General features: G+C 41.4%; 1 protein-coding gene across 6 annotated transcripts in view; it reads left to right on the plus strand.

Annotated features, from left to right (window-relative positions):
- The window catches only part of ARHGAP10 (Rho GTPase activating protein 10), a 250,366-nt gene that overhangs the window by 154,701 nt on the left and 76,198 nt on the right, over positions 1–19,467 (plus strand). For all 6 annotated transcript variants that reach the window (XR_005292731.2, XR_006280737.1, XR_006280736.1 and 3 more), the window contains 4 exons: positions 2,152–2,239; positions 5,507–5,565; positions 8,439–8,544; positions 9,182–9,341. Coding sequence is in view for 3 of the 6 variants with exons in the window: in XM_038400392.2 (XP_038256320.1) it covers positions 2,152–2,239; positions 5,507–5,565; positions 8,439–8,544; positions 9,182–9,341 (413 nt within the window). In the remaining 3 variants the exon portion in view is untranslated. The remainder of the gene's footprint in view (positions 1–2,151; positions 2,240–5,506; positions 5,566–8,438; positions 8,545–9,181; positions 9,342–19,467) is intronic.

Below are 19,467 nucleotides of genomic sequence, written 5' to 3' on the forward strand. Positions count from 1 at the left end.
CAGATACAGAGTCACTAGTTTGAAGGTGTCAGGAGTCTCAGTCTTAAGCCTTTCAGACTGCACTGTTGTTGTGCAGCCAGCAGAATACTCAATTCCACTCACTACTTTGTGTATGATTCACAGAATAAATAGTGTGTTATTTAAGTGCAACAATCTACAAAGAAACATGTTTTATGAAGTGACTTTATGATGAGGTGACTGTTAGTCTTGTATATTCTATTGATGGGTTCAGTTTTGACTTCTGACAGTGACTGTCATGAAAAATGCCAGGCATTATATTTCATAGAAAAGAATTTTGCAAATCCACCTACATTTTAAAACAGCTGTGAAAGTTACTGCTCTGAATCTATTGTTTACCCTATTTTATATACAGTGTATTATAATACATTTAAACTCTCAAAGTGGCCATATTAAAATCAAAACTAGAAACAAAGCTGCTCCTCCTAACCTAGCTCAGTAAGCCCCACTGGTTTATAAACCCTATTTCCATAATATCAGACATTTTTGGAGATTTAGAGCTGAATTTTCAAAAATTCTTTACATCTGCACACCATTATTTGTGTGCACACAAATATTTGCATCTGCAGCTGCCATTCTTGTGTGTACATTTAGTTTTTGCAAGCACAAACAGTTGTGTGTGCAAAATTGCTAGCATGAATGCCAAAATCCTATTGAGACCCCTTAGCAAATGTGATTCTTAAATGTTTAGGACACAGTGGAATGTAGAAGTAAAGTAGAATAAAGGAAACTGTTTAAATAAAAGACAGTGGGCAGAACCAGAGAGTCAAAAAAGTGTTTGATCTCCATTTTTTTTTTTGTAGTCTCACTGTTTGTTTTTTGGGATGGGTCTAATAGGAAGGTAATCTTTGAAAAGTTCTAGTGTTTTGCCCCGGGGTGAATAATGGAATTCTTTCCCACAAATTTTACTATTTTTAAAAAGCGAAAATACTTCCTAATATTTTAAGGATGATTATTCACAGTGTTTTCTGAAGTATGAATTTCAAATATGTCATTAACAAATTCCGTACAACCAAGTGCACCCTCTGATTTTGAAGGAGAGTCAGTGATGATTGAGGAGTTATTTGAAAACAGTGAAAATTTAATAGTGGATTACTAACATCGTCACTAGAGTCATTAGTTTCTGATGTGACAGCTGCTTTTTATTCCATGAAGTTAGAAAGGTTTCCTTCTCAGTGGAAAGAATGTGATTCTCAGAACACAGAAATATGTTGGAAAAAAGAAAATAAAAGGTTCCATTTAGACAGTGTTTAGGTTTTTGGCTGGTGGTTGGCTGGTAGCAAGTTGACAGAAAATGTTATCTGACTGATATTTTAAAATAAGATTTAAATAATTGATTTAATGAGAGAGAATATTCAGTTACAGAAATAATTAGTTGGCACAGTCTTTAGAACATAATTATTTAGTCCCAGTTAGAAAGGACTGCACCTTTAATCAGGGTGCCTAATTTGATTTTTTAAACGTATCTGTCGTTTGTCCAACAAGCACAGTAACAAATGAATTCTGAATTGTAGGAACTGATCAAAATGTAATCCGCGTTAATTGCCATTGTTATAGTTTATTGCATGTTGCTGTCAGTGATTATAATCAAAAAATGTTGAAGTGCTTAGAGGCACAAGACATCTTGGGTAATTGGCTATCATTTTATTTGTTCCTCAGTGGCTTTTTCTTTAAAGTGAGTTTGATCTGCATCCTTTCATGAATATTCCCATATTGAAAGCTCCCTGCCTCTTCTAAATAAGGGAGTCTGGAAATACCCCTTCTATAAAGAAATTTCAAATGAAGCCTAGTTTAATTGTATTGCTCACTAAGGAGAGAAAAATCAGTGAAATAGTTATAAAAGCACTTATAAGTAAATTTTCAAAAGAGACGGGTGTGTATTTTGGATTTGAAATCCTACTTCCGTTTTAATATTAAGAGGTAGAGGACAATTTTGGATTTAAACGAACAAACGTTTCTAAATTATTGACTTCAAATTTTATATACTTCCATTCAGGGACCTTGCATTGTGTTGTTTCCTTTAGGATTATTATAATGTCTGATTTCACAGATTCTGCCATGAATTTAACTTTGATAAAATCTTTTATGTATGTACAGATTTAGATTTTTTTTTCCTTTATGGTCATTTGCTAGATGCAAAAACCTGCAGTGAAACTGATCTGGAAAACTCTGCAGACTGGGAAGTGAAGACGATTACTAGTGCTATGAAGCAGTACCTGAGGTAAGGTTCCATGTGTTAACTATTCATAATTGAACTCTAATTACCACAGATCGATGACAATGATGTTTTATTGTTGTTTTGGTTACTCGTATTTACTGTTGTTTGGATGGAAGTCTACACTGACTACAAATCCACATATTTATTTAAGTCACTATATTTGCTTTGGGGATGGGGGTTTCATAATTTCACAAAGAGTGGATTAAGGTTAGTGACTGGCAAACTTCAAAATGTTCAGAGGGGATAAACACTTAAGTGTTTGGCTGATTCTCCAGAAATCTTGGGTCTGCAGAATTGGCCTTTCTTATAAAATTTGCTGTTTCCAATTGGGTTAGGCTGTTCAACAGTATTTCTTGCTTAGGGTACTTTGGTAGAGCTGGTCCAAAAAAGGAGGGGGGAAAATCACAAAAATATCATTAAAAATAATTTGAAATTATGTTTACATTTTGAAATCTGAAAAATTTGACTAGCTTTATATTTTGCTATTTCTCCTCCTGGTCCCAAGGAGTTGTAAGTTGCTAGGAGAAAAAGTAAGAGAAGTGCATCTTTAGAGGTTTGGGTCTGTTCTGTGTGCAAACCAGTTTTCTGGTTCCCTGTTGAGCTATGCAGCTGAATTATGTAAGAATATACAACTTTTTGTGTGCCCATTATCGTTTAATATGAACAAAACATTTTTGTTTTGTTTGTTTTTCTTGAAACTTAAACAGCGCTGGGTTTTCAGGTGATGAAAATCCATTTAAATTCAAATTTGAAATCTTTTATATTAATTTTCCTGGTATCAATAAAGTGAACTAAAAAAAGATGAAGGAATTTTTAAGTATCAAGCTTGGCTCTTGAAGTATAGCTTATAGACTTCAGGGAGGAGAAAAAATATTTATTTAAATGAACAAAATAAAATAATAATGCTGATCCATAAGATCCTGATATTTTCTAAAGTAATTTTAAAACATGAATAAAGTCAACTCAATATACTTGAGTTTTTAAAAAATGTTTGTCAAATTTTTCTGTGGTTGCTGTTATTTAGTAGGAATTTTATTAGTTGATGGACAATATTTTTTATATGCAAATAGCAATTTTGAGACATTTTAAAGGGGCATGATTTTCAGATGTAGGTACTCAAAACTTCCTGGATATTAGACCCCTTAATCCCTAAAAGTTAGAAAGCCAAAAATTGAGGCATTGTAAATCACTAGTCAGTTTTGAAAATTATGGCTATCAGCTCTCCAGTGCTTACTGAAAGAAAATGATACTGTTGAAAAAAAAGTCTCTCTTTCTGTAACCTGAATCCTACAATCCTTTGTGCTTACATTGTGACTCCCTAATCAGTGCAACTCAAATAGAAAATACTTGCAAAGAACTGTTAACTAAATTTAAATAAATAAATAGTTAACTAAATTTACAACAAAAATTCATAAAATATTTATGTTCAAATAAATTAAAGGAAATGATGATTTGTTCTTCAATATCTATGAACCAAAAGGAAGGCATATTAATGGATAGACTACAGTGAATTATTCATATAGCTCTAGCATAGGGGGTTTTATATATTCCCTTGCATCTGGTGTAAAAAAATATTCTGTTGCACTTCCTTATTTTTAAATAAAGGCATCTGGCCACCTGACTCTCTCTACCATCCTGGCCATGCAGGAAGAAAGATGAGATGCAATGGATGTGGTTTAATTGGCCCACAACTTTATTCACTTAAAATATCTGGGAATACCCAGCAATAAATTGTACAGTGCAGATCATCATTCTTTCCTTTATTGTTTTCATCTAACTGGGAGGTCAGCTGTCAGCCCTCCCCCTTTCCACCCTGGACACAGCCAAACTGTGTCTAGGACCCTGTCGCCCTCTTCTTGTATGAGGGTTAGGAGTGGTAGAAAAAGTGGGGTGTGTGTGTGTCCTCTACCAGATGTTAGAAACCACAAACCCAGCTTCCTTAGGGGATGCATTCCCCAGTCTACTTCCAAGTGGTGGGTAGGAAACTGTTGTTTGGCTTGTTGGGGGAGAAGGTATAGCACTTCCCAGCTAGGAGAGGGAGCAAGGCTCGGAAGCTGTTGAAAAAGTGGGGAGTGGGTCAGCATGGTGTGAGTCATTTTTAGGGATTGGAAGGTCTGGAGAGTTCAAATCCTGGCAGGAGAAGCCCCTTTTCTCTGGATCAGGTAGAGCACCCACCTCCCTCCCCGTCAGATGGCAAAATGCCAGGTTTAGTCACGACCTGCTGTGGGCATCAGGTTAGCTGCTTCTTTCTGAGGGGCTGGGAAGGAATTTTCCCCTCACCCCAAATTGGCCTAGGTGGTGTGGGGTTTTTTTGCTTTCCCCCCAGCAGGTTTAGGGAGGGCTTTGTTATGATGAGTAGGGAAGGGAGTTAGGCTATGATGTTGCAACTCATCATGTAAGTGTGGGGCAGATATCCAGTGCAGGTACGCCACAGGGAAGTTACACAATGACCAGATAAATGGCTTTATGTAGCCTACCTTAAACCTCATTTGAGGTAGGGCGATGGTAAGGTCCTAGCAGAGCAAAAAAACCCACTCTGACTTGGCCAATCAGGTGATGAGTGAAAAATTCCTTCTCAGCCCTGAAATAAAAAGGTGACTAGTACAGTGCCCCAGCAGATCATGAAAAAAAAATAGGTCTGTTCTAATCCCATCGGTGGGAAGGTGGGTGTTACTATCCCATGATTGATAAAAGTAAGGGCTTCTCCAGGAATGCACAGGATATGACACCCCGCCCCCAGGGATGACGGGGGCGGAGAGCGGCGCAACTGGAGTGGATACATGTTCGGCCACATCCTGTTCCTCCCTTACCTCCATTTTGATAAGTTCCTCCTCCCCACCCTTGTAACTCAATTGTACAGGGGTCTCTTAAAGGAGACACAGACCCACAACATTCAGTTGCAGTGAGCACATTTTTTAAAGAAACTGATGAACAGTTAGTTACACAGCATGCTTATATTTTCATCTGTAATGCAATCTCAAAATGTACGGAAGGTGTTTATACTGTATTTGAGGCTTCACTTCAACTGGTGGAGTTTAGGTCTTGAGTTTAAGGATGTTGTTTCCTTAGGATTGTGCTCTTACATGTCACACTTCAGTTTGTACTATAAACCATTGAAATCCTTCAAGCTGCCCCGACATGGGGCTCTCCCCAGTGGAAGGTAACCCTACTTCATATTGTAAGACTTTTCTGCTCAGAATAAATACAAATAGAAACAAATGTACATGAACTTACTGTATTTAGTGATTCCATGTCGTCTTTGTCTTCCAGAAGTCTTCCAGAGCCCCTAATGACGTATGAGTTGCATGGAGAGTTCATCGTTCCTGCCAGTAAATATTTGACTACAGTTCAAATAGACTATTTTATAATAGCACTGTTCTAGCATTCAGGAGCAGACATTGAAAATGTAGTCTCAAATAAATTGCTCATTTCAACTGAATAAATAACAGAGGTATAGGAAAAAATTGGAACTTTTTAAAAAAGAAAGTTGAGGATATTAATATGAAGTTAAATTGGGGTATGCCGTCAATGCAATATCTATAGATATAGCATATAGAGATCTATATATGTATAAGAATATAATCGTTCATAGATACATAAATGCACTGTATATTGATAGACTCAATGGGGCAAGTTTTTGCTTGGCTTAGTGCATTTCACTCTGTTTTGATTTATATGAATTTTGTAGTTAAAATTTTAAAGTTCTGGATTTATTTCCTATACCAGTTGTACCACAGTGAATATTATATACCCAGTATATAGTTGCAGTAGTTTGGGACGGTAATATTTTCATCTCCTTAAGCTATTTATAAAGAAATGAAATTTAGTAGGACACAGCATACTTGGGGTGCGGGGGAAAGAGAACAAGCTCCCTTGGATCATAAAAATGACTGCCACTTGATCCTTGTTTTCAGAGCCATCTCTCTGGGAGGCCTGTGTCCAAGCTGGGCTAAAGGTGCCTTGTATATTACTAGAAGAAAGGAATGTACAGGCCAAATTAAACTGTGGCAGTTAAAGTAAAGACTTAGAGAAGGTAGAGCAGCAGTTGTAGTTCAGCTGCATGATTTCTAATGTAAATGAAATTGTCTGAGGAGTAGAAATTGCATAAGAAAAAATGTTGGCAGAATAGCCAACAAATATTTAGCTGATTTGCTTTCCAGCCTGTGGCACTTCTGGCAATCCGTGAGAATTGAAGTTAAAGTAAAATTTTGAGGACAATTATTTTATCTTGTTGGCTAGTATTAAAGACTGGCAAAAACAGCAGAATGCTCGTTTCTAGTCCTTGCTAGAGTATTTTCAAAAAAGAGATAAAACTTTACTGAACAGGTTTAGGTGTGTGTGTATATCTATCTATCTATCTACTTGCTTACTCCATCATTGTAGTAATTGGATTTGATAAAGCTAGATGTTTTTTCACAAAATTCACAAGTGAATACAAAGAGAAAATATTTTCTAACTTAGTACATAGCTAGCCTTGAAATTCACTGCCATACAATGTAATTGAGGTGAAGGGCTTAGTAGAATTCAAGACATTTACATAAATAATGAGTACATACAGAGTTACATGAGATAGGATTTAAAACATTCCCTTTCCCCAAAGGAAATAACAGTATAAGTTTCTGTATTATCCTCCTCTGCATTTTATTAGGGTCTACTGGAAGATGTTTGTTTACTGATCTTAAGAATACATTATCCACAAGTACTAAAAAATTGCATAAGCCCACATGTGCAATGACTAAACTTGTCAAGCAAGGAGAAGAAACTTGAACAACACAACATTAATTTCAGCCATTCAATTCTTTTTTTAAAAAAGCTTCCAAGTATCTTTCTAATCTAAGGTATAAAAATGTAGTAGATAATAAGGAATGGGTTGTTATTAAATTGCAGCAGAGTGTACTCCACCCCATTTTCTTAACAAGTATTGATTGAGGCAATCAATAGCCCTTGACAGTGACACACAATTCATTTGATGAAGCATCACTTCATCTGGCATTCAGGATTCTATGGTACTCTGAAGGACTTTTACTTTGAAGAGAGTTTGATTGTTTTTTGGGGCTCTCTGAATGTGGCTGATCAGAAGTAAAACTGTGGCTTGCTGGTGGCATTTTCCTCAGTGAAGTTTCACCAAGTATGTTCTCTACCAAAAATATTTCCAAATCTATTAAAAGAAACACCTAAGAAAAATGGCATTTTTTTTACAGTAAATACCTAACATCTGGAATAAATTTAGGATAGTGCTATCAGAGCAGTAGTATTGATTTCAGTACTTCTCAGGTTCACTGTATCCTAGTGTCCATAATGGTTTTCTGTTATGTACCTTGTCTTCAGTACTAACTTACAAAAAGATATAGTCTTATACACACCTTACTATAATCCATTCTTCAGACTTAGTTTTATTAAGCCAAACAATAATGTAAAATAAAAAAAAAAGACTGATTTATTTTTTCACATTTTACAAATCTTTTTCAGCTATTTAATCCCTGGCGTGGCCTAAATTGTTTGTTTCTTTGCTATGTACAAGGAAGCCATTGCTTCTTTATACCCAACTGTGCTACCAGTTATACCATTGACAACAGTGAGAGAGAGAGAGTTGATATCAAGAATCCGTTATCCTGGTAATCTAACTCTACAGCCTTATCAGGGTTATTGGCCTACATCTTAAAAAGGTGTTAATTTTTCTCTTCTGAACCCTTTAGTCCTCTCTGAATGTTATTTTCTTGTGCAGTTTCTAATGGAAGGTGTTTTGAAGCAGTGTCAATAGCTGTCTAGCACCAACAAAACTCAATGTAAATGATAAGGATAATTAATAAGCGATGTCAAAAGGATAAAGAAGCATCCTTTCACACTTGGTTTCACAATGAGGTGCTGTAGCTAGTACCATGACCCCTTGCTTTGCAGTATTTTTCTAAGCATGTGTATGATGCAGTAGAATATCTACATCTTTTTTTTAAAATATAGATGAGCAGAAAGAGGCATCCATTTACAAGTGGATTGAAAATCACTTCACAAAATAAGAAATGGGCAGATAGTAGTAGAACAGGATGACTTGAAACACAATGTGCATGTATTCAATTCTGCTCTATTTGGAGATATCTAAGTGCAAAACCAAAGTATGCTAGGAATGTTTTGTTTTGGGGTTGGTGTGTATGGGTGGGGCATGATTTCTATCTTTGAGATACAGTTACTTGTTTCTGTTATGTAGAAAGTGGCAGCCCTGAGTCCAGAGTTAATGCTATCCACTTCTTGGTTCATAAACTTCCAGAGAAGAACAAAGAGATGCTGGACATTTTGGTGAAACATTTAGCAAAGTAAGCACCATGGCTTCTTTTATTAGTTTCTCCTGCCCCTGCAAAAAAAAAAAAAAACCAAAAAACTATTTTATCTACAACTGGGCTCATTAACTGTGGTTGGATCCAAGGCTGGTCATGACGCTATTTGACACAGTACCAGGCACCAAAGCTATGGAAGTAGATGAGAAGTTTGACTGTGTGTGTTTTGGAAAAGAGGGCAGAAATCTAATCTGTTAATGAAGTCATATAAGTATTTACTTAGCAATTCTGCCAGCGGTTGAGGGCTTGATTGAAGTGAGAAAGTGAATTTATACTTTCTCTTTGCAAATTCTGGCAAAGAGAATACTAGAGGTTTGTTAGCAAAATTAGTTGGTTTCACACTTACTGAAATCCAAGGCTAAGTGCATTGTACACATTTAAGTTCAATAAATGACGACTTTTGTTTCTTCTTAAAATGCAGATGAAAGAATGGGTTTCCTACTTTCCACAGTTCAATATGGTTTTATTTGGAGAAACTTTGAACTAAATAAACTTCTAAAATATGGATTAGGGAAATGTAATGTTTTCATTTGTAAAGTATACTGCAGTTTCCAAGAGTATTGGCAATTTTTCATAACTTGTTTCCTGTTTTTTTCTTCCAATTCTTTTGAAAAAGCGTTGCAGACCATGCCAAGAAAAATCTAATGACTGTAGCAAATTTAGGAGTAGTATTTGGACCAACCTTAATGAGGCCACAGGAAGAAACTGTGGCAGCTATAATGGACCTAAAGTTTCAGAATATCGTGGTGGAAATCCTTATAGAAAACCATGAGAAGGTGAGACTCTGTGTGTGTTTAAAAATGTGCTTGATAGTAGTATTATTATTCATAGAATATGGCATGACCTAAACATTACCTTTTATGGACATATGATTTTACACCTGTGCCCCACTGCTCCCATAATTATCACTTTTGTTTATGTAAATTGACCTATCAACATACACATCAAGCACATTCAGATGCATATTTACTCAGAATGCACTTACATCTGTGCTATTTGTATACACGTGAGTTTTCGTGAACACTTGCACATGCACAAAGAAAGGTGCTCCTTCTGTCTATTGGATATGACAGCAGACTGAAAATGAAAGAATCTCTGCTCTGTTTTCAGGTTTGCCATTAATTGTGCCTGAACTTGGTCATACCATTAACCTTTCTGTGCCTGTCTTCCTCACCTGTAAAGCAGGACTCATAGACTTTGGGCTTTACAGGAGGAAAGCACTGTTTGACAGCTAGGTATTGATAATATTCTTATTTAAAAAATTCTACTTTAAAATATGTTTTCATTTTCTCAAGTCTTTGCTTTCTATTGTGAAAGTTACAATGGAAGCTGTTGCTGCCAGTTAAAGTACCCCACACAATGTTCTTCAGAGCAGACATTCGAAATATCATCTTGCATCATAGAATCATAGAATTCATAGAATCATAGAATATCAGGGTTGGAAGGGACCCCAGAAGGTCATCTAGTCCAACCCCCTGCTCAAAGCAGGACCAAGTCCCAGTTAAATCATCCCAGCCAGGGCCTTGTCAAGCCTGACCTTAAAAACCTCTAAGGAAGGAGATTCTACCACCTCCCTAGGTAACGCATTCCAGTGTTTCACCACCCTCTTAGTGAAAAAGTTTTTCCTAATATCCAATCTAAACCTCCCCCATTGCAACTTGAGACCATTACTCCTCGTTCTGTCATCTGCTACCATTGAGAACAGTCTAGAGCCATCCTCTTTGAAACCCCCTTTCAGGTAGTTGAAAGCAGCTATCAAATCCCCCCTCATTCTTCTCTTCTGCAGACTAAACAATCCCAGCTCCCTCAGCCTCTCCTCATAAGTCATGTGCTCTAGACCCCTAATCATTTTTGTTGCCCTTCGTTGTACTCTTTCCAATTTATCCACATCCTTCTTGTAGTGTGGGGCCCAAAACTGGACACAGTACTCCAGATGAGGCCTCACCAGTGTCGAATAGAGGGGAACGATCACGTCCCTCGATCTGCTCGCTATGCCCCTACTTATACATCCCAAAATGCCATTGGCCTTCTTGGCAACAAGGGCACACTGCTGACTCATATCCAGCTTCTCGTCCACTGTCACCCCTAGGTCCTTTTCCGCAGAACTGCTGCCGAGCCATTCGGTCCCTAGTCTGTAGCGGTGCATTGGATTCTTCCATCCTAAGTGCAGGACCCTGCATTTATCCTTATTGAACCTCATTAGATTTCTTTTGGCCCAATCCTCCAATTTGTCTAGGTCCTTCTGTATCCTATCCCTCCCCTCCAGCGTATCTACCACTCCTCCCAGTTTAGTATCATCCGCAAATTTGCTGAGAGTGCAATCCACACCATCCTCCAGATCATTTATGAAGATATTGAACAAAACGGGCCCCAGGACCGACCCCTGGGGCACTCCACTTGACACCGGCTGCCAACTAGACATGGAGCCATTGATCACTACCCGTTGAGCCCGACAATCTAGCCAGCTTTCTACCCACCTTATAGTGCATTCATCCAGCCCATACTTCCTTAACTTGCTGACAAGAATGCTGTGGGAGACCGTGTCAAAAGCTTTGCTAAAGTCAAGAAACAATACATCCACTGCTTTCCCTTCATCCACAGAACCAGTAATCTCATCATAAAAGGCGATTAGATTAGTCAGGCATGACCTTCCCTTGGTGAATCCATGCTGACTGTTCCTGATCACTTTCCTCTCCTCTAAGTGCTTCAGGATTGATTCTTTGAGGACCTGCTCCATGATTTTTCCAGGGACTGAGGTGAGGCTGACCGGCCTGTAGTTCCCAGGATCCTCCTCTTCCCTTTTTTAAAGATGGGCACTACATTAGCCTTTTTCCAGTCATCCGGGACTTCCCCCGTTCGCCACGAGTTTTCAAAGATAATGGCCAAGGGCTCTGCAATCACAGCCGCCAATTCCTTCAGCACTCTCGGATGCAATTCGTCCGGCCCCATGGACTTGTGCACGTCCAGCTTTTCTAAATAGTCCCTAACCACCTCTATCTCTACAGAGGGCTGGCCATCTCTTCCCCGTTTTGTGTTGCCCAGCACAGCAGTCTGGGAGCTGACCTTGTTAGTGAAAACAGAGGCAAAAAAAGCATTGAGTACATTAGCTTTTTCCACATCCTCTGTCACTAGCTTGCCTCCCTCATTCAGTAAGGGGCCCACACTTTCCTTGGCTTTCTTCTTGTTGCCAACATACCTGAAGAAACCCTTCTTGTTACTCTTGACATCTCTTGCTAGCTGCAGCTCCAGGTGCGATTTGGCCCTCCTGATATCTTTCCTACATGCCCGAGCAATATTTTTATACTCTTCCCTGGTCATATGTCCAAGCTTCCACTTCTTGTAAGCTTCTTTTTTATGTTTAAGATCCGCTAGGATTTCACCATTAAGCCAAGCTGGTCGCCTGCCATATTTACTATTCTTTCGACTCATCGGGATGGTTTGTCCCTGTAACCTCAACAGGGATTCCTTGAAATACAGCCAGCTCTCCTGGACTCCCTTCCCTTTCATGTTAGTCCCCCAGGGGATCCTGGCCATCTGTTCCCTGAGGGAGTCAAAGTCTGCTTTCCTGAAGTCCAGGGTCCGTATCCTGCTGCTTACCTTTCTTCCCTGCGTCAGGATCCTGAACTCAACCAACTCATGGTCACTGCCTCCCAGATTCCCATCCACTTTTGCTTCCCCCACTAATTCTACCCGGTTTGTGAGCAGCAGGTCAAGAAAAGCGCTCCCCCTAGTTGGCTCCCCTAGCACTTGCACCAGGAAATTGTCCCCTACGCTTTCCAAAAACTTCCTGGATTGTCTATGCACCGCTGTATTGCTCTCCCAGCAGATATCAGGAAAATTAAAGTCACCCATGAGAATCAGGGCATGCGATCTAGTAGCTTCCGTGAGTTGCCGGAAGAAAGCCTCATCCACCTCATCCCCCTGGTCCGGTGGTCTATAGCAGACTCCCACCATGACATCACTCTTGTTGCACACACTTCTAAACTTAATCCAGAGACACTCAGGTTTTTCCACAGTTTCGTACCGGAGCTCTGAGCAGTCATACTGCTCCCTTACATACAGTGCTACTCCCCCACCTTTTCTGCCCTGCCTGTCCTTCCTGAACAGTTTATAACCATCCATGACTGTACTCCAGTCATGTGAGTTATCCCACCAAGTCTCTGTTACTCCAATCACGTCATAATTCCTTGACATCACCAGGACCTCCAGTTCTCCCTGCTTGTTTCCAAGGCTTTGTGCATTTGTATATAAGCACTTGAGATAACCTGTTGATCGCCCCTCATTCCCAGTATGAGGCAGGAGCCCTCCCCTCACAGACCTTCCTGCCTGTGCTTCCTCCCGGTATCCCGCTTTCCCACTTACCTCAGGGCTTTGGTCTCCTTCCCCCGGTGAACCTAGTTTAAAGCCCTCCTCACTAGGTTAGCCAGCCTGCTGGCAAAGATGTTCTTCCCTCTCTTCGTAAGATGGAGCCCGTCTCTGCCCAGCACTCCTCCTTCATGGAACACCATCCCATGGTCAAAGAATCCAAAGCCTTCTCTCCGACACCACCTGCGTAGCCATTCGTTGACCTCCACGATTCGACGGTCCCTACCCAGGCCTTTTCCTTCCACGGGGAGGATGGACGAGAACACCACTTGCGCCTCCAACTCCTTTATCCTTCTTCCCAGAGCCACGTAGTCCGCAGTGATCCGCTCAAGGTCATTCTTGGCAGTATCATTGGTGCCCACGTGGAGAAGCAGGAAGGGGTAGCGATCCGAGGGCTTGATGAGTCTCGGCAGTCTCTCCGTCACATCACGAATCTTAGCCCCTGGCAAGCAGCAGACTTCTCGGTTTTCCCGGTCAGGGCGGCAGATAGATGACTCAGTCCCCCGGAGGAGAGAGTCCCCGACCACCACCACCCGCCTTCTCCTCTTGGGAGTGGTGGTCGTGGAACCCCCAACCTCAGGACATCGCATCTCATGCCTCCCAACCAGCGGAGTCTCCTTCCGCTTTCTCCCCCCAGACATATCATCTGGTCCACTCTCCGCATTGGTACCTGTGGAGAGAACATGAAAGCGGTTAGTTACCTGTGTCTGTGTTACTGGAACCCGGACATTCCGCTTACCTCTTCTGGAGGTCACATGTTGCCAAGCTTCTTCACTGGCCTCTTGGCTCCTCTGTGCAACCTGCTCTACATCTTTAGAGCTTTGTGCCCCTAGAAGGCTATCCTGAGTTTGGTCCAGAAAATCCTCAGTCTCTCGTATACAACGCAGGGTCGTTACCTGTTGCTCCAGACCTTCAATCTTCTCTTCCAATATGGAGACCAGCTTGCACTTTGTACCGACAAAGTCGCTTCTGTCCTGTGGAAGAAAGACAAACATGGCACATCCAGTGCAGGTCACAACAGCTGAATCCCCCCCTTCCATATCACCTACCTACTATGAGCTTCCTCAGAGACGTTGGCAAGATGTAAGCCTCACTGGGCTCACTCCAGGCGAACTCCCAGGCAAACTCCTGCTGTGAGCTGCTCTGCTGTCCCCGCTGCTCAGCTGGTTCGTGAGGCTCTGGCTATTTTTAAACAGCCAGGCTTCCCTGACGCAAACACACAGACACCCTAATGCCCGCCCCCTGCAGGCTAGCAGCCAATCAGACACTCACTCAGGCTCCCTCCCAGCAAACACACGCTCGGATACTTCCTCAGCAAGCAAACACACACACTCGGATACTTACCAGTCCCAGGCAAACTCCTGCTGTGAGCTGCTCTGCTGTCCCCGCTGCTCCGCTGGTTCGCTGCCGCTCAGCTGGTTCGCGAGGCTCTGGCTATTTTTAAACAGCCAGGCTTCCCTGACGCAAACACACAGACACCCTAATGCCCGCCCCCTGCAGGCTAGCAGCCAATCAGACACTCACTCAGGCTCCCTCCCAGCAAACACACGCTCGGATACTTCCTCAGCAAGCAAACACACACACTCGGATACTTACCAGTCCCAGGCAAACTCCTGCTGTGAGCTGCTCTGCTGTCCCCGCTGCTCCGCTGGTTCGCTGCCGCTCCGCATCCTCTCTTGGCTTCCCATCATTGCAGTCTAAACCCAGGGGTTCTATTAGGCATCCCCTGCTTGACTTCCCCTTAGTGAGTCTTTTCAGCCTAACTTGTCATCTTGAATTTAATTCCCCTTTTGTGAGGCCTCAGATGTCCTGCTTGGTTCTGTTGCGCTCCTCCTGGGTATAATTCCTTCTTGATTGGAATGGTTGGGAGAAAAAGGTGGCAAATCCTAAGCCTTCCCACTTACATTGTCAAAATGAGCTGTCACAGTAGACTGTGCAGAAACTGATATGATCATCTCTCTTTTCTTATGCGTTTTGAGCAGTGAAATAGTTAATACTTGAAATGTCAACATCATTAGCTATCGGAGTTAGACTCTGTTCAGATGAACGGGACAGCCTGCACGCGTTGGAACAATTGTTTCAGGTTCTGCAAAGGAACCCAAATGTAACACTTGGTTTATATTTTTTGAAGCTATCTCAGCAACTGTAACAGCTGTATATACATAAATATATATATTTTAAATGTATAGTTTAAATTCTGAAGACCAAAAATAAAAAGTCTTCCTGAAAAAGGCGCTGGTTTGCCATACTGTCACATAAAGGCTGAATCCAAGCCACGGTCCATTTAATTCCTGTTTATCTAGATTCCTAAACAACACATCGTTGGCAAGCATAACACCAGGCTGGTTCTTTGCCATCTCAGCTGCTTATATTTTTTTAGAAACTGGACACTGGTTGAATGTTTAAACCAGCAGTTATTGTGGTTGTTCTTGTTCCCTGTGAAAAGAAGTGTAGCAGAGAAGTGGGGAATGCAGGGCTGGCCTTACCATGAGGCAAACTGAGGCGGCCGCCTCAGGTGCCAGACCGTGGGGGGGCACCACTATGACCCAGAGTGTAGAAAATTGTGTCTACTTCTGGTGCATACGTATTCTCTCTGCTCTAGATGCACAGAGATGGTGGAGTGCTGTGCTGGAGGAAGGAGGCCACAAGAGACATAACAGGCAGGCAGGAGAAAAGGTGAGAGGGAATAACAGAAAGCAGCAGGAGCTGAAGGGAAAGAGAGGAGGGAGAGCCTCTTATGTACCTCTCTAGCACCTCCAGGAGCCTGGATTGATTAACATCAACTTCTCAGGGAGCTTCCTGTTTCCTGCTGCTTCCCTGAACCCACTTGATCATCTAGGAGGTCGGACTAGATGATCAGAATGGTCCCTTCTGACCTTAGTATCTGTGAATCTATGATGAGAACAGGCAGTCAATTGAAGTAGTAGGAGCCAGTTAGGCCCTTAAGATGCTGATATCTTCCTTCACTCAGGCCCTGCTACCAGCCTGCTTATTTGTCCCCTTCAATTGAGTATTGGGAGCCACTATAGCTGGTGCAGAACAGCAGTCATGAGTGAAAGAAGAAAACACCCCTCTGGGGCAGCATTCAGAAAAAGAAAGCAAAGGAAGCTTTTCTACGTAAGCAGGAAGGAGCTCTCCTGAGATACATAGACACAAATGTTCATGGTGAGCCTTCTGGCCCCAGTGAGGATGTGAGTGGTGAGGAGATGCCTGATCTTCCAGTTAGTCAGAGTGCAGGTGACATGGCAGCTACTGCAGCATCCATATCTCCATCTCAAATGGATATAACCATGCACATTCCTGAAGAAAAGCGTAGATCAGAGAAGAGTGTGGTGGAGGCGCAAGAAACAGATGCTGCTGAGTTTAGTTCCTTAAGTCTAGCTGATCCAGGACTGTGGACCCACTTGAGCAGTAGCCGGAGTGACTTCCCTGTACTGCATGGGCCACAGCAAGTGAAAAACTTCATGTTCCCCAAAGACAATGAAAATAGAAGTTACCATCCAACACATTACTGGTGTGAAATCCCCAATGGTGACAAAGTGGCGAGGCCATGGCTTATGTACTCAAAAACCCAGAATGCTGCATACTCTTTTTGTTGCAAACTCTTCCAATCTAATGTTCCAACCACATTGGGTTCTAAGGAACAAAGGACTGGAAAAATCTGGCTAGAAATCTGGTATGCCATGAGAAGGCAGCAAATCACCAGAAAGCATTCCATAAGTGGAAAGAGCTTGAGATGAGACTAAGGTTAAAGGCCACCATAGATGATCAGCATCAAGAGAAGATTGCATCAGAGTCTCTTTACTGGCAAAATGGTCTGAAAAGGCTCATTGCCATTGTGAGAATGCTTGCTACCCAAAACCTAGCACTGTGTGGCACTTCAGATCAGCTGTATGTGCCAACAATGGAAACTTCCTTAAAATTGTGGAGCTGATGACTGAGTTTGATGCTGTACTCCAGGAACATCTAAGAAGAGTCACCACCCAAGAAATGTACATACACAACTACCTTGAAAAAAGAATTCAAAATGAGATCATACAGTTACTGGCAAGAAAAGTCAAACAGAAGATTGGGGCAGATCTGAAGTCAGCAAGATATTACTCTGTTATTCTGGACTGCACACCTGACATAAGCCATATGGAAGAAATGACTTTAATGGTGCATTTGTAACAACAACAGAACCTAGTGAAAACGTCCCTGCAATGGTGACCGTCAGAGAGCATTTTCTAGAATTTATTGACATTGATGATACTGCAGGAGCTGGTATGACAAATGTGCTTCTTTTAAAAAGCTGGAAGATACAGGAGTTGCAATAGCTGACATGAGAGGTTAGGGCTACGATAATGGTGCCAACATGAGAGGAAAGAACAGAGGAGTGCAGGCACGGATCTGAGAGCTTTTTTTGTCCCATGCAGTTCTCATTCATTGAACTTGGTGGTCAGTAATGCAGCATCAACTTCTAGTGAGGCTGCTGAATTTTTTAATGTAATTCAAAGTATCTATGTATTTTTCTCTGCATCAACTCATCAATGGCAAATTTTGAAGCGACATCTGCGAGCATCCTTTCTGACACTGAAACCACTGCGTGCCACACAATGGGAAAATCGAGTGGAGGCGATAAAGCCTATCAAACACCAGATTGGGAAGATAGATGATGCCATAGTTGCCATAATGGAGGATAATGCTATGACAGGAACTGTTCATGGGAGAACAGTGGCAGAGAGAAATGGAATCACCAGAAACATACATAACTTAAAATTTCTGTGTGGCTTAGTGTTGTGGCATGACATACTCTTTGAAATAAATGTTGTAAGCAAGAGACTCCAAGCTGTTGACCTTGATATATCTGGAGCAATGGAACAATTGGACAAAGCAAAGTCATACCTACAGTCTTGCCGGTCAGATGAGAGATTTCAAAACATTCTGAAGAGTGCACAGTAGTTGGCAGAGGAACTTCACACTGAAGCTATTTTCCCACCCATTCAAGAATACAAGAGTCATCGAAGACGATGACATTTTGATTACGAGGCACGGGATAATCCCATAAGAGATCCCAAACAACAATTCAAATTTAATTCTTTAACCTGGTGTTAGATTGTGCAATACAGTCAGTTGAAGAACGTTTCATGCAGCTCAAGGAACACAGCAGCATATTTGTGATGTTGTATAATACTCCAAACCTCCTCACTTCCTGAAGAAGACCTACACCAGCAATGCCGGGCACTAGAGAGTGTTGACACACGATGACATGCGTGATATTGATGCGAGTGATTTAGGTGATGAACTGAAAGCCCTTTCAAGACACGTTTCAGTAGGATCAACTCCAAAGGCTGTTCTGGAATATATGTGCACAAATAAGATGACCACCCTCTTTCCAAATGCTTTTGTTGCTCTGCGCATACTTCTAACACTTCCTGTAACAGTTGCCAGTGGAGAGCGCAGCTTCTCCAAGCTGAAGTTAATAAAAACACATCTACGCTCCACAATGCCACAGGAGAGGCTGGTCGGCCTTGAAACCATCTCAATAGAGCATGAACTGGCCCAGACTGTGGATCTTCAGCAGGAAGCAGTTCAAATCTTTGCAACCAAGAAGGCACGGAAAGCACCACTTTGATTATTCAAACAGATAAAAATACCAGTTTTTACTATGCAGACAAGAAAAATTACATTTGTTGTTCAGGCGTTTGAAGTTAAGTGTTACTTAACATTTTTGAACAAGGCATTTTAATTTGTTAGTTCTCCTTTATTGGGGTAGGTAGCAGAGCAGTACCATGAGAGGAGTAGAACAGGAAGAAGGCAGAATTGAGACTTTTCAAAGTTTTGACCCAAGCGAGGGGGCATGGGGCGTCATTTGAGCTCCCCGCCTAAGGTACCAAAATGTTGTGGGCCGGTCCTGGGGGAATAGAAAATACATCAAAGTGATACTGCATTAGCGTACACAACTCAATCTTTTATGCCTCCTTAGGATCTTGAAAGGGCTATCATTTATTTATTTTTCTAAAGGGGCGTTTAGTTTCTACCATTACTCTTGCCAGCAAGGATCTACCTTTCCCACTGACTCTTCTCTGTTGTGCACAATGTTGGTGTTGCCCAGACTGACAGGAATCTCCAAGGCTGGTGGAGAGTGGACTCAGTATATGATAGCTAAATGCGTAGGCAGACCCCTGTAGGGGTGTCCAAGCCATTATATAGTCAAACTAAACACATTTTCTTTTAAAAAGGAATCTTCTTTCCTTGGTTCTCAACAAGTAATTGGCAGTATAGGCAAACAGGTGTATTAGCAGCAAGGTGCTCATTTTTGCATAGATAGTCTTCTTAATAACAATACTTCTACATGTGTCAGACTTTCCAAAGAGACTTAGATTATTTTAATTTTATTTATAACCTTGGTAAAATCCTAGGAGACAGTCTACCAGCTGTGGGTACAATCCTGGCATGTTAAACATGTAGAGATGTGACATTTCATTCAGCTGTAGATCTCTCTCCTTGCTAATGATTAGCAGCTTCTTCTTTAGAGACTCTAAAATTGTGATAGTA

This window comes from Dermochelys coriacea, chromosome 4 (genome assembly GCF_009764565.3).
Source record: "Dermochelys coriacea isolate rDerCor1 chromosome 4, rDerCor1.pri.v4, whole genome shotgun sequence".
NCBI classification, from domain to species: Eukaryota; Metazoa; Chordata; order Testudines; family Dermochelyidae; genus Dermochelys; species Dermochelys coriacea.